Genomic DNA, 24051 nt, shown 5'->3' on the forward strand with positions numbered 1-24051 from the left:
ATTACGTATGTCGGGGCTCCTTGCGCAACTAACGCTTTTATCGACGCCAATTTCCAGAACAGAGAATAGGTTCATAATTGAAGTGATTACTATCTCCTAATGAACGTCAACTATGAGTTAAGAACTTAGTGAAAGGGTGAGTTTCAGCATTTATCTTGCTCGGTTACGAATGATCAATAATGACTTGAACAATTCCTGGTTTTGGTAATGTGTGAGGGTTTCAAAGAAGCATTAATCTATTGCACCTACATGATTCACAGCAAAAGTTACAAATTCCACGTGGACATTCGACCTGAGCAAGCAAATATCAAACAGATTCACGTTTCCCTATATTTGAGCTGAAATAAAAGAGCAAATTATTCTATGGGACCATAGAAGATCATTCAATTTCCATCTACCCACGAAGATTATCTTTATATGAATTGCAGAAAGATTACATATACACGTTTGTCTGGCTTCTTTCAATGTATTCTATTCTCAACTGCATGCATATATACACGCAAGAATGACTAAGGATGAACAAAAATGACCATCTAACTAGGACCATGTTAACCCTAACATGATGAAGGGGACTATATCCCAAGGGCGAATTAATAGGTTACAGCTTGTTTTTGGTCGAGAATAGGTTACGGCTTAACTCACCTTATATTAATGAAGAATATCAGTGTTTGAATCTGGTGTGGCCTTTTCAATCCTGCCCAAATCTGGATTTTTCGGGCCAAGGAAGTTGATCTTTGTCTTTGACAGGTTTCAATTCTTGGGCTTTCTTTATATTGAGTAAAGGAGGGATGCACTTCCTTTGGATATGTACAAAAGAAAGAAGGGACCACATATTCCATATATATACATGAGTACGTGTCTTTTTGCCAAAAAAATGGGGAAAGGGGACTTTTGGTTTAAACACTCTAATTTTTTGTGTGTTTTGACCATACTATCCCTTGTGGGACCCATCACTTCTAGTAAAGATCTACAAAAGTGATCTTTTTTATTATTTGCTGAACTTCTTTCCTTTTTCTTTTTTCTTTCCACTCCTTTGACTCTCAGTTTTTCGCTCTTGCGAATCGTCTCTATATTTTCTCTCTTGCTTGCCATTCTCTTCTTTCTACGCCTCCCACTCTTATTTCTTCTTTTTCTACCACAATTCTCTCCTACATATGCAATCCCCACAAGAACTACTTACTTCAACAATGGAGTAATCTATTTTCTTTGACGACAATGAAGGCCAAATTCTTCTGCTTTCTCAAGATTGTAAGTGTTGGGTTTAAGTCTAGAGTGGAGGCTAAAGGAGCCTCTTGTACCTAAAAATAGGCTACAATCATGAGGTAGGCTTGGCTGTTCCTCACGCAGTGTGTGTCTTTTGCTTTAAGAATAAATGTGGTATGATGTACCGAAATCCACAACAATGTGGTCTACTGTTCAAAGGGCTCGTTGGGGAGGTCACCGATGAGCCCAATGTCCATGCCAGTGAAAGTGTGGAGGATGATCGGATTGATGTCATAGATAGAAAATAGAGGACGACGGGTTTGGGGAAGAAGAAAAAGAGGAGGAGGAGGTGGGGGGGTGTAAAAAGAAGAGAATGGCCTGTAAGAGAGAAAACAGAGAGACGCTTTCCAAAAGCAGAGAACTGAGACGTCAAATGCATGAAAATAAAGAAAGAAAGAAAAAGAAAAGTGGGACCCTCGGGGAAGAAAAAGAAACAAAAAAAAAAGAGTTGATCAATTAATAAAAAAATGAATCACTTTTGTATAATTATATCAGAAGTGATGAGCCCCACAAAGGATAGTATGGTCACAACACAAGAAAAGAGTGTCTAAACTAAAAGAGGAGTGGAAAAAGCGTGACAAAAAAAAATACATTTACGTGTGGGGCCAAGTGAAGCCAGACAAAAAGAAAGTGAAAAGCAACATATTCCATATATAAAAATACATGTACATGTACATGTTTTGCTTTTTACTCTCTCCTGCTGAAGCTGCACAGTTGACTCCAATCAAAAGGATGAACAGCGGAGACTAAGAAGGTATGCATGGTGATTGTCCTCTTTGATCGCACTGAGGAGTCTTGAAAGCGGTAGATTTTGCGCCGTAAGTTTTACATCCAATTAAGTTATTTATTTGTAAATACTTTGGGTTTGGGCTGGGAAACACTCGAGCATATGAGTGATCGTAACTCTGATTTTACGATTATTAGTATATTATTGGCCGCTGGCTCTCCTCGTGGAGTAGGTAGAGGCACTCGGATCGAACCACGTAAATCTCCAGTAGTTTTTATTGCTGCTCGTTTATTATTCTAGTTATTTTGCGTTGATTTAGTCACAACAACCTGTCAGTTTCCGCGTTAAATTTACGACATAATTTTCCGGGGAAGTCCTTAATCAGGTTAGTACAAATGTATGACCACTAAACAGAACTCTAAATTTTCGTTTGGCCAGTAACTTTATAGTGCACTTAGGAAAGTATCTGACTTCGTTCGATATATAATGTGGCAGATATCCGGTCGACTTAGGTTTATCTTAAATTGAACGGTGATGACTCTAGTCTGCTTTTAAGAATTCAAACATTTAACTCTAGTAGATTAACCTAGCATTTGAAAAGATCCCAAGAATGGAGACCTTACTGAGTAGCGACCTGAGTTTGGAAAATTCGAGTTGCTTTATTCTCTGAACTTGTTCTGACATCCTAATTCCTAGATACCTTCCATGTCTCTTCTGAGCTCAAAGAAAGTTGAGAGCCAACCGAGTAGCGAGTTGGACGACACACTAGCAGCTCCCAATGCTTTAACTAACAGGTGCTTTACAAAAAAAGAGGGATCGTGCTGCAATTCAAGTATTGTTATAGAGTTGAGATGGGCATAGTTGCAGTGGTTTGTTGGTGGCAGTGAAGAATGCATGCATGGTGGTGAACGAGTGTTTGATCAGTCCATGGTTGGTGGTGGCTTGGAGGTAAAAAGAGCGAGTAAAACAGGCGAAGCGAGAGAGAGTTATTGCGGCGCAGGAAATGTGGAAAGATAATGAAGGATGAAGGAGAAAGCTGGTGGTTTGTGTGGAGGCACAAGGAGTGGTATTGACTATTGAGGTTGAATGTGGGAGTTGCGGGTGCTGGGTTTGGCCGTGCAACCAAAAACGGAGAGCATTTTAAGGGTGAAAACGAGGGTTAGGGTTTCACAAATGCAAGAATGTTTTCTATACAGTAGCATCCCAATCGAGAAGGGACGCGTTTGGCTCGAGTTTGAGCCAAAACAAGCTCAGTCTCCTTAGCCGAAAATCTCACTGAAGCTCCTTGTTTCCAAAGGTCGGCTTTGGACCTACCACCATCACGCCGGCCTTTGCAACAATGTTGTCCTTCAGCCAGCCCAAGACGTCATCATGGTCGAAGTCGAGGTGCTGTGATGAGTAGCGTCCACCACGGTTTTGGTCACCGCTACGCCGCTCCAATGTTTTTGCCTTTTGGTTTTCTGCAGCCTCGTGTGGGTGTGTCCCTGGTTTAGTTTAAGTCACTCCTCTTTTGTTGATTCACAGATGTATTACCCTTGAGAATGGTTTACTCACATGCTGCCGCCTTTCACCGGAGTTATGCCACCCTCCAGTCTTCGCGCTATGGTTTTCCATCACCAACTCATCACTTGGCTTCAGACGCACGCACGCTCACTCGAAACATCAGCAATGTCCAAGCACGTCCCGGTATCACCTGAAACTGTCCTCACCGAGAGGAAACTGAGAGCTCCTGTTCTTCATTTTCTTCGACTCCGAATTTTCTGCCGGTAATATACTTCAGAGCCACGCCTCTGTTCTTGCGTTGATATTGCTCCGCGGACTTTAATGACGCCTGTCAAGCTAAAAGTCGTTGCGGCTCTAGATTCTATTCTGTCGTCTCGAAGGATGGTATTCATGGTAAGTTCATGCATCCATGTGTGTGTGTACGTGGAGCAGTCGTGGAGTCATGCACAAGTGGCGTGTGTGAGACCGTGTGGTGATATATTATGCATGTGTTCTCAATTACATAGAAACTTTGAGTGACAGATGCGAGTCAACCGGAGACGGTCGGAACTAGAAATGTCGGAAGCTGCTGCTGACTAGTTTAGGACAAGGAGGAGGAGAAGAAGAGACGCTATGAATGAAGCCATATTACGTATGTTGGGGCTCCTTGTGCAACCCTCGCTTTTATCGACGGCAATTTCCCGAACAGAGATTAGGTTCATAATTGAAATGATTACTATCTCCTAATGAACGTCAACCATGAGTTAAGAACTTAGTGAAAGGGTGAGTTTCAGCATTTATCTTGCTTGAATGATCAATAATGATCGGAACAATTCCTGGTTTTGGTAATGCGTGGGAGTTTTTAAAGAAACATTAATCTATTGCTCCTACATGATTCACAGTAAAAGTTACAAGTTCCACCTGGACATTTGACATGATGAACAAGTAAATATCAAACAGACTCACGTTTCCACATACTTGAGCTGAAACAAAAGAAAGACCATAAGAAGATCATTCGGTTTCCATCTATCCATGAAGATTATCTTATATGTAATGCAGGAAAGATTATATATGCATACAGTACACGTTTGTCTGGCTTCTTTCCATTTATACTATTCTCAACTGCATGCATATATACACACAAGAATAACTATGGATGAACAAAAATGACCATTTAACTCCACAGATCAATTAATTGCTAAGAAGTTCTTTAAATAAAACTTAAGCCAGGAACTAAATGGAGCTCGTAGTTGTGTAACTTGTAAGCCTACCTAAAGTAAAAGTGTAATTCGACCAAAAAAAAAAAAAAGTAAAAGTGTAACAGCAGTAAATAAAGAACCTAACAATCTAACCCATGGAGTTAACAGCATACTTCTTAAATGCAGCATTAACCTACCCAAAGTGCCTTCCTCATTTTGGCGAACACAAAGAAAGAGAAAAGGACTCGCCCATGTTAGATAAGAACTCAAAATATATACACTCCCTTAACCTAAAGCTTGGAGGTCTATGAGATGATTAAAGGCCTAACATATTTTCGATAAACAGGATATAGCAACCAAAGCATTCCAAAATTCCTAAAAGTAGATGGAAGTAAACAAACTAAACAGAAATGACAGGGAACTGTAAAGGTTATGACATAGTACTTGTCCAAGTGCAAGACATGCCACCTCACAGCTTCTTCAATGAATCCCCCGCTCCCTGAAAGAAAAGGCAAGAGAGTGCAAAATCTGCGATGAATATACCGACAAGTGAGATGACCACAGCAGAAGTTGTCGACTCGCCCACGCCCTTGGCCCCTCCCATGGTAGTGACGCCCCAAGCACAGCTAACGATAGATATAATTGCTCCAAAAACCTGGGACTTGATCATTGCACTTATAATATCCCATGGTCTAAGAGCTCTTTGGGCCGAGTCCAAGATAATGTTAATGCTAACACCATAAACGCTATCAGCCAGGAGGGCACTCGATGCCATTCCCACCGTGAAACACATTAATGTCAGAAATGGTAATGCAACACAGGAAGCAATCACCCTTGGCGTGACTAAATAATCCACAGGATTCGTGCCAAGAACTCTCAAGGTGTCAGTTTGCTCAGATACCTGCATAGTCCCCAACTCCGCAGCAAATGCACTTCCAACACGTCCGGCGACTACAATAGATGTTACAACAGGACTCAGCTCCCTGGAGAAAGCTAAGGCCAAAACCCCACCAACTGCCCTATTCAATCCCAACCTGGTAAATTCTCTGACAAACTGAATGGTGAAAGCCATGCCTACAAAAGCAGAAGTCAAGAGGCAAACTCCAACTGATTTTGGGCCAACTCTCTCCAACTGTTGCAGAGTGTTCTTCCAGTGGAGTTTCCCCCGCAGTGTCCGGATAATTACCTGTCCTGCTAGGATAAGAACGGATAACCCCCTCCACAGATACTTAGGAGGTGACCATTTGCTAAACCAAGTGTCTACTTCAACGAAGAATGCTTTATTGTTATTTGCTTCTTCTTCCAATATAGAAACGGAAAGGTGGCCATCATCTGTATTGGGAACAGCCGCCAATTTAGTCTCTTCCCTGGGCAAGATGAATTTATAACGCGGGATACTCTTTGCGATTTTAAGTTTCTTGACAAGCTGAATTGAACTTGGTATTTTTGTTTGCATCCATCCGTGCACTTGTATACTTCGACTACTGCAATATGCACAAAATAGTAAATATCAGGCACAAAACTTAACTTGCAAATTCAACTGCCTGATGAGATGTATACCTGTTACTGTCACAAATGAACAAGGGTGAATGAAGCTGAAAAGCTGACTGCATGACTGAGTCGAAAGGATGGTTTCAATTCCGATTTCTTTCAGCAGAGGATTTTATAAGAGCATGCCAATGGTATCACGAAGCACACAAAGGAGAAGCCAAAAACAAAGTTCTCCACAAACTACCAATTCCAACCAAAAGTTGCTTTGACAATATGTACTAAACAACCACAGAGGTTGGCCCCATCCTGAAAAGGAAACAATAAGAGAAGGTTTGAAACTTCAATTAAATTATACTCACATGCATCTATAGCAGTCTGACACATGTAGAGAATTACTGTAAGCAGACTGGCAGGCACTAGCAATGTAGACATATAATCAATAGGGTGCATACAGGGATAAGTACATAAAGTTACCACAGAGTCGTTAGATTAACATAAAAGCGCAAAAGTCTAGAAAGCCTATGCAATCATGCTTGACATTTGCATTCATATTTTTGCTGCATGAATGCAGGATCTCTGAAACCTAGACTTATACAGTGAAAGTCAATGTATCTACCCTGAAGCAGCTAAAAATCTTAAAGTGTGCATCACCGGCCTCACATATCCAGAATTCTGAGACAGAAATAGTACTGTTCCCTGATTCCACACTGACATTTATTTAAGTTGAAGCAAGAGCCATAGCTATACTACACTACCCCAAACGAAGAACACAAAATAGGTGAAGAAAGGCTCATAATTGGAAATTGAGCAACTAAACACAAGCTGAATAGGTGGTCAAGCTTGGTTTGAAATGTCCAACTAGGCTTATGGTTAAGAGAACATTCTAGCTGTTGGAATTCTGCAGGAATGGTGATTAGGAGCAATAGTGGGTTGCATAATCTCTTCTCGGCCTTTGCCAGCGTGGCATTTGGCCACTCAATAGAAAACCACAGTTCATGCTGCCAAATGCCTATAATACTAGTATTCTTACAACATCTTATCACATGGATCCAATCAAAGTTATGATGAAACACCACAACCCGCCTAATGCTGCATTACTACATGCTTCATCATTCATTTCTGAAAAATTACCTGTAAATTCCCGCTTTTCGCAGCATCTACTATTAAGGGAGGCACATTAGCAGCTCAAACATCCAAGAACATAGCCGCGAACCCTGAAAACCAAGAAGCCCATTACTACCCAAGACCAATTATTGACTCAAACACAAACCCATCATCCCAATAAGGCGACTGAAGCATCAAATCCCATCGACAGCATCGCAGCTAACGTAAACAGGGGACTTCCGGAGTAATCAAGTCAAAATGATTGGAAAGATGGTAAATTTTGTTGAGGGCATGGAGATCGGTAGGTTCGAACCAAACCTCAATCACCGACGCGACGGCCGTCGAGGGTCGTCCGACCTGGAGGGCTTCGGAGTCGCCGGTGACCGGAGTCGGCCGGAGTCGGAGCCACCGCAGCTTCGACGCTGGAAGTGGCGAGGAGAGAGAGAGAGAGAGAGAGAGAGAGAGAGAGAGAGAGGGTGAGCAGGGGGTTCTGCCTTTGTGCATCATGTTTTTTCTTTCGTTTTCTTTAATCGGGTTGAAGAAAAAGCACAGAGCATATTAAAACGAAAGGAAAATACCATAAAAAATCTCAAATTATGTCACTTGTGACAAATTTATTCTAAATTTTTTTTATAATACAAAAAATCCCAAATTATGCCACTTATGATAAATTTACCTTGAAATTTTTTTTGTAACACGAAAAACCCCAAACTATATCATCTGTAACATATTTACCCCACAATACTTTGGCACACGGGCATTTTCGTCTTTTTCCTTTTTTTTTTCTTTTTTTCTCTCTTCCCCGGCGAGGGCTACCTTCACCGGATCCGGCGGGGGCAGCCCTCGCCCGCCCAGGCTCAGGTAGACATGGCCACGGTTCGGAACCGGCTGGCTCCGGTTCGTTGCCATGTATGAATCGGAACCGGCCGGTAAAAATTAAAAAAATAAATTATAAAATATAAAATTAATGAATTATCAAATTGTGAAATTATGAATTATTTAATATAAAATGTAATCAAAATGTACATTGTAATCAAATTTGGGGAAAAAAAGAGTTTCTTCACTTATCTGCAGTTTTTTTTTTGGAATCGGTGGTTTCGGGTCAATTCCAAAATTGTTGGAACCGGAATCGGGCCCGTAGGCCACGAGCCAGTTCTGGTTCCGAACAGCGGGCCCGATCAACGGGCCGATCCCGGATTTGACCCGGGCCGGTTCCGAGCCGAAACCGGCCCGTGGCCATGTCTAGGCTCGGGCAACCCTCGCTAGCGTCAGGCGAGCATCGCCCTAGCCTGGGCGGGCGAGGGCAGCCTCGCCGGACGCCGGCAAGGGTCGTCCTCGCCAGATCAGGCGAGGGCAACCCTCGCCTGAGTCGGGCAAGGTCGCCCTCGCCCGACGCCGGATCCGGCAAGGGTCGCCCTCGCCAGATCCAGCAAAGGCAGCCCTCGCCGGGGAAGAGAGAAAAAAAAAATAGAAAAAGACGAAAATGTCCCTGGGCCAAAGTATTGTAGGGTAAATGTGTCACAAGTGACATAGTTTGGGGTTTTTCGTGTTACAAAAAAGAGTTAAGGGTAAATTTGTCACAAATGGCATAGTTTGAGATTTTTGGTGATATTTTCCCTAAAATGAATATCAATAAATAATTTAATTAATTTTTTTCAAATAAACTGATTTTAATTTATATATATTTTTTTTGAAATGTTAAAGATTTAACTTTTTTTTTTGTTCGAGTTGAGGATTTAACTTTAAGTTAGGTCGATTCGTGAGAAAAAAAAGTTGATTGATGCTTGAAGAGAGTAACTTTATAATGTATTACAAAATAGCGACGAGATCAAGTTATAATTATCTAAATTCGAACGGAGAATTGACATAAGTTTTTATTAATTTTTCTTAGGTAAATACAAGGTTCTTACTATCTTTTTGAACTGCAACACATATTTCTTTTTTTTTTGGTAAGGTAAGGATTTTTATAACTTTTCAACACAATATACAAAGCGTAGCCGAACACAAAAACCCCGCACATGAAGAGACACGGAAGGGTGTCCCAATCGGTGCAAGGGTGTATCGACTAGACAACGTAAAAAAGCAACATAAGCATTGCAAAACAAGGCCAAACAAAGGCCAACAGAGTATAAAAAGGACAACAAAATAAACCACCGCAGTGGGATTACTCAAAGATAGAAGGCGAGATGCCCCAATTAGATCGGATCCTTCTATTGCGAGGGGAGTCTTGGATAGACTTGTAGGACAGCCCTCTGTCCCTTACGAGCTTAGAAAGGTGCACACGAAGAGCCGGTAGAAACACGAAGAGCTTAGAAAGGTGCAATACATATTTCGAATCCTTCTTTTGTATATTAATTATTGGATCTTGCAATGTGCTCATTTTATTTTAGGATAATGACACAAATGCTTCCTAGACTTTGGCCTAACATGTAATATCATCATTGAATTTTTAATTTATTCAATGGAGTTCATGAATATTAACCAAATGTTCAATATGGACCATAAACTTTAATTTGTTCAATGTGGTCCCTGAACTTTTGATACATATTCAATGTAGTCCTTGAAGTATATGAAAATGTTTAGGGAAAAGACCACAAAAAATCTCAAACTATGCCACCTGTGACACATTTACCCTGAACTTTTTTTTTGTGACACCAATAACCCCAAACTATGCTATTTGTGACATATTTACCCCAATGTACTTTAGTCCATGGGCATTTTCGTCTTTTTTTGCTTTTTTTTTTTCCTTTTTTTTTTCCTTTCCTGAGCGAGGGCGGTGGCCCTCGCGAGGCGACCCTCGGCCGAAGGCGACCCTTGTCGGGCGTCACCTCGGGCGAGCGAGCGCCCTGCCTAGCCGAGTCGGGCGAGGGTGGCCCTCACTCGCCCAGGCAAGGCGACCCTCGCCGACGTCGGACGAGGGCCGCCCTCGCTTGAGTCGGGCGAGGCGACGCCGGCGAGGGTTGCCCTCGCCGAATATGGCGAGGGCCGCCCTCGCCCGACGCCGGCGAGGGCCGCCCTCACTGGAAAGGAAAAAAAAAGGAAAAGAAAAAGAAAAAGAAAAAAAGATGAAAATGCCCATGGACTAAAGTACATTGGGGTAAATGTGTCACAAATAGCATAGTTTGAGGTTTTTGGTGTCACAAAAAAAGTTCATGGTAAATATGTTACAGGTGGCATAGTTTGGGATTTTTGGTGGTTTTTTCCCAAATGTTTAATATAATCATTTCATTAATTTAACATCATGGACAATATTAAACATTTTCATATAGTATATGGACTAAAATTGGATATGTACCAAAAGTTTATAGACTATGTTAAACAAATTAAAGTTTAGGGACCACATTTTACATTGGACTAAAGTTTAGGAATCCCATTGAACAAATTAAAAGTTCATAAATTGCATTACATGTTGGGCCAAAATTTAATGACCGTTTGTGTCATTTTCCCTCTTTTAGTAGAACACAAGTAAAATTGCTTAAAATTTCATGTGTTTGACACGAAACATTAAACATGTGTCGTAATTTTTTTTTGTCGTAAGAAAATTGTATTCATTACTTAAAAGGATACATGAAAAGCACAGTGACTTTCATGGTAAAGAAAATCGAAGTAGAGCAAATCCCAAAATACAACAAAACAAAGCCAAATCCAAAAAACAAGGAGGATCAATAGAGAACTGGCATGGTCAAGCACATATTCATTCCTTAAAAATGAATCTGTCAAGCAAAATAATCGACGGCCGATCACTGAATCTCGTATTATCATTAGTGACGAGCATACATCGGAAAAGTTGTTCTCCAATAACTGCGCCGTTGCCTGTTGGCGGTGCATGCCTAGGGTCGGCTTTCTCTATACCATCACCGGACAGAGACAATCAAAACAGGTTAAAAAAACACATATCTAACTTTTGGAAAGCAAATCTTCATAGTTTAACGAGACGCCAAAACTCTTACGATCATTAATGAAATTGGAGGCAAATGACTTGTACACGGACAGAGAACGGGGTATCGACTTCCCGAAAATATTATTAAACTCCCAAAATCTAAATCGAGAGAGAAAAGCTCTTATATCTAGAACTAAATCAGGAGAGTTCAAACTTTTAGATCTAGAATTAGGCAGGGAGAAAGGAGCTCCCAAATTTAGATCAGAATAAAAAATAATAAGAAAAGAATATAAAGATTCAAACAAAATCAACAGGAGGAGAGGATGAAACTAGCTCAGACCCTCCCCATGTCTAAAGCTCGAAGAAGACGATGGAGAGCGAAGAGATAGAGAGAAACTTTTCGGATTTTGTTTGCCTTTTTTTTCCCACCCCAGAATTTCCGCCATTTCGGCTTTTGTTTGAAAGAGTTATCTCTGAGACCAAAAATAATTGAGGATCGCCTTATGATCCCTTTTTTCGTATAAGGGGATAAATAGACAACGCAAAATAGTTAGGTCAAGGGAATTTTGACAATTTTCATGGTGGACACCAAATTTGAAATTTTTTTAAAGGGAAAAAACCTCCAAAAACCCCAAACTTTTCCACTTGTGACACATTTACCCCGAACTTTTTTTAGTGACACCAAAAACCCCAAACTTTGTTATTTGTGACACATTTACCCCAATATACATTGTCCATGGGCATTTTCGTTTTTTTAGCTTTTTCTTTTTTTTTTTACTTTTTTTTCTTCCGCGAGCGCCTCGCCCGGCCGAGGCTCGCTTCGCCCGCGAGGGCGAGCCTCGCCCGCCGCGAGCCTCGCCTCTGCCCGACGCGGCGAGCCTCGCGGGCGAGCGAGGGCGAGCCTCGCCCGGGCGGGCGAGCCTCGCCCGGGCGAGCGAGGGCGAGGCTCGCAGGGCGAGCCTCGCCTCCTCGCCCGGGAGGGCGAGGCTCGCCGAGCCGGCGAGCCTCGCCTCGCTCGCCCAGGCGAGGGCGAGCCTCGTCCGACGCCGGCGAGGGTGGCCCTCGCCGGAAAGAAAAAAAAAGTAAAAAGAAAAAGAAAAAGCTAAAAAGACGAAAATGCCCATGGACAATGTATATTGGGGTAAATGTGTCACAAATAACAAAGTTTGGGGTTTTTGGTGTCACAAAAAAAAGTTCGGGGTAAATGTGTCACAAGTGAAAAAGTTTGAGGTTTTTGGTGATTTTTTCCCTTTTTAAAAAGGTACCTGCTACTGCTAGGGCTCCACTAAAGCATACCCAATTTGGTCGGGAAGCACCAAAAGACTACTCCCGACTTCAACATGGGAATAATGTCGTTACTAGCTGTCGAACTTCTATTTATACTCAATCTCATTTCTGAATTTTTTTTATCAATTTTGTCCATGAACTTCTTTAATTTTTATTCAATGTGGTCCTTCCATAAGGGATCTAATAAAATTTGCGATCATGGTCATTAAAGCTTCTTGGACATAATTAATAAACATTTCTTTGTTGGGATCAAAACTAAATTGACATGGCACGATTGAGAGTGAATGAAAAAATAGTTTAGAGATTAAATTGAGCAAAAAACAAAGTAGGGGAAGAAATTCAACAACATAAGGATAAGTCATAAACTAAATAAAATATTCGATCTTAGCATATTTCGTTAATGATTTTAACAAAATGACCACTTCGAATCACTTTTTAAAAGTTTAAGAATGGAAATTAAACAAAAAAAATAGTTCGGGGATGACGTTGAATAGTGAGAAAATGTTCAAGGACTACTGCTGTCATTACCTCCTTCTATATATGATTTGTCGTCCAAAATTTAAACATAAAAATATCAATAAAGTTTCAGGAAATTAAGAAAAAATTATGCGCGCATTTGCATATAAATTTTGCAAGATTTCAAGTGTTAGAGTAAAAAAAATAAAGTGTAAGTTTCACATATTTTACAAATAGTTACAAGTTAGAAGCAGTTGTCAATTCAACTGGACCTTTCATTATAATTGCCAATTAAATATTTTCCCTTTTGACATTATAAATGAGAAAAAATGAATGACAAAATTATTAATTCTTAGTTATAGTATAGTACAAATGCCGATAGAATTCATTCTTATGAACATGTTGTAGAATATGTGATGTTGGAGGAAGTTTAGGGCTAATGTAGTATGGTTGTAAAAATTTGTGTTTCAAAAGACATAATTGTACATGTTTATTAAATCCCAATAAATTTGAAAATTACATGAATGTAAAAGTTTGTGGATGAAAAGTTGATTGGATTATTGTATCGACCCACAACTCTGGTGCCCAAATTCCACCACCGATCGAATAAATTTAGAAATTCTAGCTAATTAATTTTAGAAATTCTAGCTAATTAATTAAGTTGCCAATTAAATACATCTTAATATATGGTCACTGTCCATCAGCATGCATGGCATTTTCTTTTCGTATAACCATTTTGTCAACACATTTTGTTTTTTCATTCTTTACGTAGAACAAGGACTTTCTTATATATATTTCTTCCAAAATCTACTATATCACGTCTGATTTATGATGAGATCGTTGGACATATTCTTTGGATAAAATGAGTTTATATGAACATTATTAGGAGAAGAATTTCGATTCGGAAAAAATGAGTTTATGTGAACAAGACATTCTTTAAAGATGTTTCTTCTTTGATAATTAGACATTTTCTACTTTGAGAGAACCATGTTGTACCCGCTATTGTCATATTTAGGCATGTACTGTTTCTGAGGTCTGAGAAAACGGGAACTCATTTGGGAAGATGCTCACAGTTACTGGTACAGGTATCAACTTGTCTTTGTGTTCACTTGTTTAGGAAGATGGAACTGCTTCACACAACATGCGGAACACCGAACCATGTCGCTCCGGAGGTTTTGTCATCGTTTATCCGATGTGCAAGCTGCAGTCGAGCTAATGGCTGGCTACTTGCCATTTGAAGAATCCAATCTCATGGCATTGTGTGAAAAAGGTAAAGGCTTCTGTTTTCTTCCTGGTGTTTCTAATCTCAGCACACTCTAACTGTGCAACGAATCACGTTAAACCTTCCAAGTTTCAATTATCAGTGATTCGTCGCTCTGGTCATCTGCTGTATCTGCAAGTATCTGGTGAAGAAAGGAAATGTGATCATTGATAAAAGAAAGAAAAGGGCAATCTAAGAACTTGCACTGTATTGCTGAATTATTATTGGGGATGTGTAAACTACTCCTGAGTTTTATCGACATCCCAAGTTTGGTGCATCGTGGAAGAACTGGCCGGTGCGATTGGCCGATAAAGATTGGTGATTAGGTAACTGCAGTTCATACCGTGTTGCTAAAGAACTCTTCCTTGGGAGCTGGTATAAAGCTTCACGTTTAAATCCATGAGCAAGTGGTACGGGACGGTGGACAAGAGGCTATTCTGTCCATCGGGACAAAGTCGTGTTTTGAGGCACTCTTTGCCAGTTTCGGAAAACAAGGTAATACAGTTTCTTTGCTTTATCATTACTATAACATAATCACGAGCAGGCAATGTTCTGCTTCGCATGATTCACCTATAATGATGAAATTTAATCCCGATTGTGGTGCAGATATTCAAAGCCGAATTCACTTGTCCTCCACGGTTCTCCTCAATTGCAAAGAAACTCGTCAGTAGAATTCTGGATCCTAACTCGTGATGGAAGGTTACTCTTGCTGGCCGCTTTCTTTGCTATGTAGTGTGCATTGACATGTAATGATTGTTTAGTCCCCTTCTCGTCGATCCAGTCGTAAGTGTCCGTTTATTACTTCTCTTTATCTGTGTTGATTTCGTGGAGCAGTGTATCACGATCCCAGAAGTTATCGAGAACGAGTGGTTTAAGAAAGGATTCAAGCCTCCGACTTTCAAACAAGGCGATGTTAGTCTCGAAGATATTGACAGTTTCTTCAGTGAAACCAGGGTGAGTGAGATCCATCTCTCTACATCCACCCTGTTTGAGTAAATCTACATAGTGATTCAGTGGTTCTGAAAGACGAGAAAATGTAACTTGTGCTTGTGCCTGTGTTCCTTCTTGGTATCAGGACGCCTCAAAACCTTTTTGTGGAGAAGCGAGAAGAAAGGCCTGCTGCCCCGGTCATCGTGAATTTGTTTGAGCTCATCTTGACTTCCCAGGGTCTCGACCTTGGTACCCCTTTCGAGAAGCCAATGCTACGTCTCCTCAGCTTAATCAGTAGTTAACAGAAGTAAATTACATTATAAGTTGCTTTCAGTAGGACGAACACCGAAAAGACTTGTCTCCGTTCATTTTTGCAGTCTTTCTCAGTAGTATATTGAGAAAGAATAACTCGGACATTTTATCATGCCGGATTTGTTTGTAGCCTAAAACTTTATATAGCCAACCTCATCCATTGTTCAGGGACTCGTCAAAAGAGAATCCATATTCACATCAAGCTGCTCAGCTGGCGAGATGATTGCGAAGATTGAGGAAGCTGTGATCCTGTTGGGTTTCGACTTAAGAAAGAGCAACTTCAAGGTACTTATCACAGGATCTCTTGTTCTCAGTCAGGATATCATTCTTAGTTAATGTTTTCAAGGCCTTTTCACCTGATATTGACCCTTCCATCTTTAGAAATCATCTCCCCTGAAGAAGCTCAATTTATCAGCATGAAGTTCTTTGGAGAAAGTCCTTTGACAATCTAACATGAATCAATGTATATGAGATCAGCATGAATCTGAGTATGCAACAACTCGATTTACTGCTCAATCTAAGATCTTTTCGCTACAAATTTCAGATGAAGCTTCTTGGAGGCAAGACTGGAAGGAAAGGCCACTTAGCAGTCAGCAACTGAGGTAATCACCTGTATCTTTACTTCACATAGCTGTCTACCAAACGAGACTCACTAATGCAGAGAATTTTCATCCTAAGAGTTTTAAACACTTTTTTCTTTGTTCAGAAAACATTCTCAGTACTTCAACTGCATAATGCCGGATTCTGTTTCAGATTTTTGCGGTGGCACCTTCACTATATATGGCTGAACTTCGCAAGTCAGGCGAAGAAACCCTGGAATTTCGTATGGTATAGTGTCTCAATCTTCCAGCATTTTCTTGGACCTATTAGTTTTTTCATGTGCTTTGTTGATAGAAAAGATGTTGGGGCATCAGCATTTTCTTTAATCTGTTCATGTTTCTTCTAAAAGAGTTATGAGATTATGTGCTCTTTGAAACATAGCTTGCAGCAATTGCTACAAAGATTTCGGAGCACTCCCATACAAATGAGCAAGAACTGGTACTCACAGTCTCAATGGTTGAAATTACGTCCCAAAATTGGTGCTATTAGCAATGAAATGCCTTACATATGGTGTCCATTCATGGAACATGTCTCAGCAAGAAGCCAATGCTAGATAGCAAAGATCTTTAAGCCAAATTAGATTAAAGCTGCTAAGTTCCAAAAGAGAAATGGGTTTACCTTCTACAGTGTTCACTGTTAGCTAATTTATGATGCAGCTGTGGGGTTTGTCTTTGCAATTCACCAGATTAATCTCAAACCAGAGTGCCCGGTGCAAAACCGTCTCGTGGACAGCAATTGATCATTAAACATGATACTAAACAAGGTCCTTACATTCGTAGTAGAAAGCATTATCTGCAATCGGGCGCATCTCCAAAGCTTTATCGAATGACACCCGTCATTACCCACCAATCATCTGTGTTTCGAAAGCTTTTATCTAGCAATTGCCGTCTGATATGAGCGAGTGCGGTTCTGCCTTTCCAAACCTTCCCCTTTCTCTAAGTTGTAAACATCCAATCCCAGCAAAGCCAAGTCATACACAGCTCAAATGGGTATGGGCTCTCTTTTCACCCTTGTACTGTCGAAAGTCTTCTTGCTTCAAATACAGACCTTTCAAATGGGTATGATTTCGCCGGTGCCATCTGAAGATCTACCCAAGATTTATACAGGAGTCCAGGCTCGATATCGAGAGCAGATTAATGGTAGAACGAACTGCACCCAAAGGACATTGCTCATTAATGGTCCAATGCAATCGCCATTGCAGTCATTCGATTGTCTTTTACAGTGTGAAATTATCTGATGGGGATGTGTTCTCAAGAACTGAACTCAACGAAGCCATAAGGACTAAAGAGAGGCAGATCAAATTACCGCAGCCCTCAACGTTCTTCAATCATTCTGGTATTATACAAAAAGAAAGCAATGTACAGACAAAAAAAGAAGGAAAAAAAGGACCCATCTAGCCTCATCCAGCTCCACCAAGTCCCTGCCTTATCAGCTTGCCGAACTCCTCGTCGGTGGTCTTGAGCATCACAGGCAAGGCCAATCCGACCCCACTCTCGACCACTGCCACGTGCCTCGGCTTTATCCTCTTCTCCAAGCTGAAGGCGAAGTACTGAGGGAAGTCCCTCAGCTCCTCCAGCCTCCCGCCCATCTCCCCACGGAAATACTCGAACTTCGGCTTGAAGTTGTTCTCGATGCTGAATGTGAACAGGGCAGGACACCGCCGGGCCATCCCGACAGCCTCGTCCCGCGAGAAGCCGACGCTCTCCAGGAACCTGAGCTTCGGGATCAGCGTGTTCACCACGCTGGACACGAGCAGGATTGGGTCCTGGTAGGCCAGGGCGTGGAGGTCGTCGAAGCCGAGCCGCTGGAGGTAAAACAGAGCAGGCCTGAGCTGGTCTCGTACGCTCGAGACCAGCAACCTCGGGCACTTGTTGATGGCCCGCCGGAACCCGTGGTCGGGGACGCGGAGGTCCCGGGACAGGAAGCCGAAGACGGGGCAGAGGTCGGACTCGACGTCGGCGGTGAGGAGCCGGGGGCACATGCCGAAGATCCGGGCCAGGTCCTTCTGGTGGACACCCTTGGACTGGAGGAAGGAGACGACGGAGTGGATGGAGTGGAGGGAGGCGCCGCGGAGGGACGGGTTGAGGGCGAGGGCCCGGCTCGCGTCGATGCCCATGATCTCGAGGCAGAGGATCTTCTCCTTGAACTGGAGGGAGACGTGGGGGTGGGTCGGGGTGTAGAGCGGGTGCTTGTGGAGGAGGCTCCTGGGGACCTTCGTGGCCAACTGGGTTGTGGTGGAGGACGAGAGGGAAGACGGCGGCGGCGGCGGCCGCGGCGACGGCGGCTGCGGCGGCGATGGGTTGTGGGGAGAGCAGCGGATGGGAGGGTGGAGGGGCGATGCTCTCATGGCGGATGTCGAAGGTGAGCTGCTTCCCTGTTTTGGTTTGTTGAGGAAGACGATGCCGCCTCCTCTGGTTATATTTGTTCTTCTTTTCTTTTGTTTTTTGGTCTGGATTTGACACGTGGAGATTAGGCAGGAGGTTATTGGCTGGTGATGGATTGTGCGGATTATTGTTTGGGTGGTGAAGACTTAAAACTAGATAGCCGTTTGTACCGTTTGGGGGAAAAAGAAAATTAGGGACGACAGCCACCCTTGAAATCCTATAATTTACCATAAAAGTGTAATTAAATCCTGAAACCTTCCAAAAAAACACAATCAAGTCTTAAAACTTATAACAAAAGCGCAATCGAATTCTAAAACTTTTCAAAAAAATATAATCGAGTCGTAAAATTTATCAAATTTGTGCAATCAGATCCTAAAACTTGTTAGCATTTTCCGTTTGTTAAGTTGGACGGAGTTTATGAAATAATTCGATTGTACCAACTTAAAAAGTTTTACAACTTGATTAAAATTTTAGGACTCAATTGCACTTTCGTGACAAGTTTTAGGACTTGATGACACTTTTTGAAAATTTTAGGACTTAATTACACTTTTATGATAGGTTTTAAGACTTCAAGAACACTTATCCCAAAAAGTTAAGGGTAAAAAACATTAAGATAAAGGCGTTTGTACCTCAATTTTGGACTCAAGCATGCTTCATGTTAAGAGACTTTTTTCCTTTTTTTAGAAGGCTTTCCAAGGGAGGAACATACTTTATAAATGGAAAAATGACATAAATAATCTACGAACTTTAATCTAATAAGTAATGTTGTCTTTAGACTTTTATTTTGTTCAATATGATTCCTAAACTATTAGTGAATGCTCAATCTAGTTCCTAAACTATATAAAAATGTTCAATGACGTCTTTCCATTAATTCAAATTAACAACCTCTGCCGATGTGACTTTCAACCTGTTAAGTTTGAGCGGTGGACAACACAAAAAAAGTTACGTGGATTTCCAAAATAAGATATTCATCTCAAACTACAATATAATGATCTATATCATCAAATAATGATGGACAAATTAACGTCATAATCCTTTTGTTTTCCTTTTCTACAGTTGATAGATAACATGATGGAATGCTGATTCATTATTTTTAAAAATTCATCTCAACATATGAAATAATCAACGTCATCAAATAACATTTGATTTGTCATTTGAGCAATCGGAACGACTACATTAAACTAATACTAATAGTTCAAGAACTATATTGAACAAATTAAGAATCTAGGGATGACATTGCACATTAAACCAAAGTTCATGAATCGTTTATGTCATTTTTCCTTAAGGAAACATATATATCACATGACAGTGACGATGTGATACAATTGATCAGTGATTATTGACCATGTGATATGAATCTCATCTTACTTGACGCCATGTGTGTATCCATCTCATTTTTAATTTGTCTATTCCATCACGTGATTTATTGGTCATATAAAATGCATTCCCGTTAAAGTGATGGTGAATAGGATTCTGTCCTCAGAGAAAATTCCAAAAATCACCCTCACCTTTCAAGTTTTGTCCCTTTTTTTTTCACTTTGCATCATCTAGATCTAAATATATTCATTATCAATACTACTCTTTCGGGTAGATATTTCCTTCCTTGTCTCTCAATCTAAATTATCTCTGAACCAACTTATGATAATCATTTCAGAAATCATAAGTGAATCTATTGGCTATTTTGATCATTTGCTGCTTCCAATTGAAAACCACTATAGACCACTACTCCCTGCTATAGAATTGTTGTTAGTGATTCTCATACAAAAAATAAAATAAAATAAAATAAAATGTCCCCAATTGTATTGGAGACAAAAAAAAATCATAATTAATGCGACCTATTTTCATTTGAGATAATCAAGTAAATAGACAATGATGTGTAATGCCAAGCAATATTATCAATTAACGCGTGTGGATGACTAAGGGTGCGTTTGGCAACCATTCTGTTCCCAAAAACTGATTCTGCTAAGAAATGATTCCTTTTGATTCCGTACTCGGAAATAATTTCTAAGAATTTGAAGGCATTTGGTAATTGGCCAAAATTTCTATTCTTGAAATAGAAAAAGAATAGAAATGCCTTTGGTAACTGTACAAAATTTCTTCTTATTAATAATATTTTAATAATGTTTTGAATCTTTTAATATTTCTTTCTTTTTTTTTTCTTTCCCCTTCCCCTTTCTTGGCCATGGCCAAGTTGCCGGCACCGGCGACCGACCACAGGCTAGGGCCGACGAGGGTAGCTCGCGGCCCTTGCCCAGGCCACGAGCCTCCCTTGCTGGATTTGGTGAGGGCAGCCCTTGCCCAGGCCGCGATCCGCCCTCGCCGAATTTGGCGAGGGCGGCGGCGAGGGTCGCCCACGCCAGATCCGGAAAGGGCCGCCCTTGCTCAGGTGGCGAGGGTCCAGCCCTCGCCCTCGCCAGTAAGGGTCGTGACGCCCTCGTCGGCCTTGGCCTGTGGCTGGTCGCTGGTGGCCGGCCACAGGCTAGGAAGAAGAAGAAGAAGAAGAAAAAGAAAAAAAAATTTTCTTTTCCATTAATGATTCTTGCTCCTAGAATCAAGATGCAACTTTTTTTTGCTTTTTGATTCTGTTCCAAAACTGATTCTGGGAACAAATTTTTGTAAATTTGTGATCGGGAACAAAAAATTTACCAAACGGATTTCTGTTCCAAAATTGATTTTGGAAATAAAAGAATAGAATTAGTTACTATTTGGCCGATTGCCAAACGCGCCCTAAGCAACGGAATATGTCTAAGGAAAGAACATTAACTGGCCAAGCTTGCCTATCCGAGAAACCTTCCTTCTATTACTTTTAAAATTTCTAGCTAGAAAAATAAAAATGGAAAATAAAGGAAATTTATTTTAGGGCTTTGTGTTATTTTATTTTATTATTTCATCCGTAAGTTTTATACTATTTTTCTCTCCTGTACTAGAATTTTTGGGCTTAACTTGTCCTATTAGTGTCTATAAATTCTAGATTTCAAAGTAAAATTACTAATAAAAGGGAAAATACCAAAAACATACATTGCCATAACTTCCACTTATATACCTCTACTTTTGAAAAAAACCAAAACCATACTTAAGTGTTACTTTTCGAGACCATTATGCACCTTCACATCAATTATCATTACGTCTTTTCTTATGAAAATGATATTTCCTTTCCAAAAAACCTGTCCCAATCCTAATTCCCCACACCTACCCAAATCACCCAAAATCCAATTAAAATGAGTTTGCAAGGATGGGTAATTCGGCGTGAATGGTCTGCAAAAATAAGCATATCTTTTTTTGGTCGAAAAAACAGGCATTTTTAAATGGTCGGTTTTGACCAAAAACAAATGGTCGGTCAAAAGTGAGGTGCATTTAGATATATTTTGTAATTTTTTTAATATCTACAAGAGCACAACAGGCTAGCCTCAAGGAAGAAAATTGTTCTCTCTACTATGGAAGAAAATATTCTCTATATTCTCTGTCACTCATCTAGAAGAAAATTGTTATCCACTATCTTATGCCAGCATTTACTACCGAGAATATAACATCATCGCGTAAGTACAAAAGAGGAATGCTACTCATGTAATATTCCCAATGAATTTACGCAAAATATTATGGACTTCGATGAATATTGCGTGGATCTTGACAAATGCTATTTGTTTCTCTAACACCCCTTACAAGAGCCCATACAAACAAGGGCGCTCGTTCAAAGCAAACGACACACGTTTAGAAGAAATCCGAGAAGACACCAAGAGCTCTTCAGGCGCAAGAGAGTGCTAAATTTCTAAGAGCAAGTCATCCCTTTTGCTCTTTCTACCAGAAGTTGCTCATTATCTTACTCCTGAGTTGAAAGAAAGTCTGCGGCCGTCTTTGAATTACTCTTTATTGTACTTGCGTTCTTTCCAAATTCAAGAAAAAGCATGGTTTTCGACGCACCAAGACGTATTTCCTTCGGTTTCCGGATTTCTTGCCTGATCCTCTTCATCCCAGGCACTCCTGTCAGTACACAGTCGTATCTTTACACTTTGGTGCTCAGGTAGGGGCTACTACACTGCTGATAGCAAGTTTCAGGACAACCTCAACCGCCTCCTCTACCGGCGGCTTTACGACCGAGGACACATCTCCGGTTTCTACAACACGACAGAAGGCGAATATCCGGACAAAGTTTATGGTCTCTTCCTCTGCAGGTAAATCACATGCGAAATATACCCAAAGTTTCAACTTTTGAGTGATACCTTTCAATTCTGTCAGTATAATCTTTGGAACCGTCTCACTTGGTAGTTGATACTAGGATTTATAATGGAACTGATATATTGGTCTTAATTGATATCCTCTACAAAGTACGGTGATCCAATGCCAACCGAAAAATAGTATCCAGATTTAAGTGATTACTAATGCAACTTTACTATTCCTCTTTAGAGGGGACGCTGCCAATCTCTGTTAGTCTTGGATCGATTCAGCTACCAGCAACATCTTAGAAAGATGTCCAGGAGAGAAAGAGACGATCATATGGCACGATGAGTGTCTCGTGCGCTACTCCAACAGATCGTTCTTCTCTATCATGGAGTCAATGCCGGCTTTTTTTGTTGTCAACTGTTGGAAGCGAGTGTCGGGAGACTCGACTAACCTGTTCGATGCACTACGAACAAATTTTCTAGGATCGTATGTTGAATCACCAGCGAACGATTGGTCCGAATACAATCACAAGGAAAGTATTCTCGTTCCACAGCGTTAATGCCGATTGTCTTCTCAAAGTAGATACGGAATCTTTATGCGTCGTTCTTTGATGAAGAGAGGAGAGAGAGAGAGTGTGTGTTCTATTCTTCAGAACTTCCCTTAAGAAACTCCCTTCGCACCTCTTCAAAAGGTGTCTCTCAGACACACTTTTAATTAGAGCAAATGGTGCCCCTTGGACACACTCATCATGGGCGGACCGATGAAATATAACATCTCCCACTCGCACATGATGGGCTTGATGATGCTCTATCAAGAACATAAGGCATTCAACATTCATCTACCTTAGAAACAATTCATACTGCCAAGAAAGCTATGCGACCAGTGAGTACACCTGCACTTGGGAGCTCTAATTATGCACCTGTTAGGGATAACATAATGGTTACAACCCCAAAAAGAAATAAACAATTGATGTCTCACAGTGCCCCAGACATATTTTGTTACATCAGTCAAAGTATACCTATTCCTTAAAGGCTATACTTGACTATTCTCAAGAACACCATGTATTTACAAATATTTTTGAAGCCATTGAAGGCGAAATAATTGGTTGACTGGTAAACACATGTGATAGATGTAAAACAATAATAGTCTTCCTTCACACTCATGTCTCTCTCCATTTCAGAACAACTGCTTTCCTAGACACGTCCTATAAAGCCATATTTATTCATGATTGCCGATAATATGCTAAAGTAGCAACATCGATCTTCTACTTTGAGAACATAGTCAGAAATAACAAAAGGCATATAGTAAGGTAATTTATAAATTAGCTCAAGGATTCACACGATGAATAAATAGGAATAATTGTACTCATCTTTCTTGTTAGTCAAATAAGTCACAAGTAGTATGAATTATATGCTATAGTGGATTTCTCTTTTATAAGAGCGTATGTCATTTATTAAACATATCTACTATACGGATCTTAGCCTAAACATGGTCACGTGCTTCTCACATACTCATGT

The 24051-nt window shown here is 40.7% G+C and overlaps 2 protein-coding genes and 1 long non-coding RNA gene across 5 annotated transcripts; all 3 read right to left on the reverse strand.

Moving 5' to 3' along the window:
* Positions 1 to 4790: 4790 nt before the first annotated feature.
* On the reverse strand, positions 4791 to 7765 carry LOC115693407 (protein TRIGALACTOSYLDIACYLGLYCEROL 1, chloroplastic). 3 transcript variants are annotated; one of them, XM_030620399.2, is made up of 4 exons: positions 7585 to 7764; positions 7294 to 7376; positions 6232 to 6468; positions 4791 to 6155 (listed from the first exon to the last, which is right to left on the reverse strand). In XM_030620399.2, the coding sequence occupies exons 3-4, from the start codon at positions 6282 to 6284 to the stop codon at positions 5141 to 5143; spliced, it is 1068 nt and encodes a 355-aa protein (XP_030476259.2). In that variant the 5' UTR covers positions 6285 to 6468; positions 7294 to 7376; positions 7585 to 7764; the 3' UTR covers positions 4791 to 5140. The 3 variants fall into 3 exon arrangements, with proteins under 3 accessions (XP_030476259.2, XP_056158615.1, XP_030476256.2); XM_056302640.1 differs by lacking the exon at positions 6232 to 6468 and having other exon boundaries at positions 7585 to 7765; XM_030620396.2 differs by lacking the exon at positions 7294 to 7376.
* A 7267-nt stretch (positions 7766 to 15032) lies between these two features.
* LOC130134870 (uncharacterized) lies at positions 15033 to 17138 on the reverse strand. Its single transcript, XR_008814389.1, has 2 exons — positions 16611 to 17138; positions 15033 to 15785 (listed from the first exon to the last, which is right to left on the reverse strand). It is a non-coding gene; the product is annotated as an uncharacterized LOC130134870 (long non-coding RNA).
* Positions 17139 to 17271: 133 nt separating this feature from the next.
* On the reverse strand, positions 17272 to 18397 carry LOC115693408 (transcription termination factor MTEF1, chloroplastic). The gene has a single exon (XM_030620402.2). The coding sequence runs from the start codon at positions 18337 to 18339 to the stop codon at positions 17392 to 17394; it is 948 nt and encodes a 315-aa protein (XP_030476262.1). The 5' UTR covers positions 18340 to 18397; the 3' UTR covers positions 17272 to 17391.
* Between the last annotated feature and the right edge of the window lie 5654 nt (positions 18398 to 24051).

This window comes from Syzygium oleosum, unplaced genomic scaffold, assembly GCF_021117445.2.
Source record: "Syzygium oleosum isolate NSW1041296 unplaced genomic scaffold, Sole_v2.1 Sole_v2.24, whole genome shotgun sequence".
Taxonomy (NCBI): domain Eukaryota; kingdom Viridiplantae; phylum Streptophyta; class Magnoliopsida; order Myrtales; family Myrtaceae; genus Syzygium; species Syzygium oleosum.

Excerpts from the sequence above, each read along its gene's own strand:
- LOC115693407 (XM_030620396.2), bottom strand. The coding sequence starts at position 6,284 with ATGCAGTCAGCTTTTCAGCTTCATTCACCCTTGTTCATTTGTGACAGT. Across the intron at positions 6,156-6,231 it reads TTCATTTGTGACAGTAACAG|TAGTCGAAGTATACAAGTGC; the intron begins GTATACATCTCA and ends TGCATATTGCAG.
- LOC115693408 (XM_030620402.2), bottom strand. The coding sequence starts at position 18,339 with ATGAGAGCATCGCCCCTCCACCCTCCCATCCGCTGCTCTCCCCACAAC.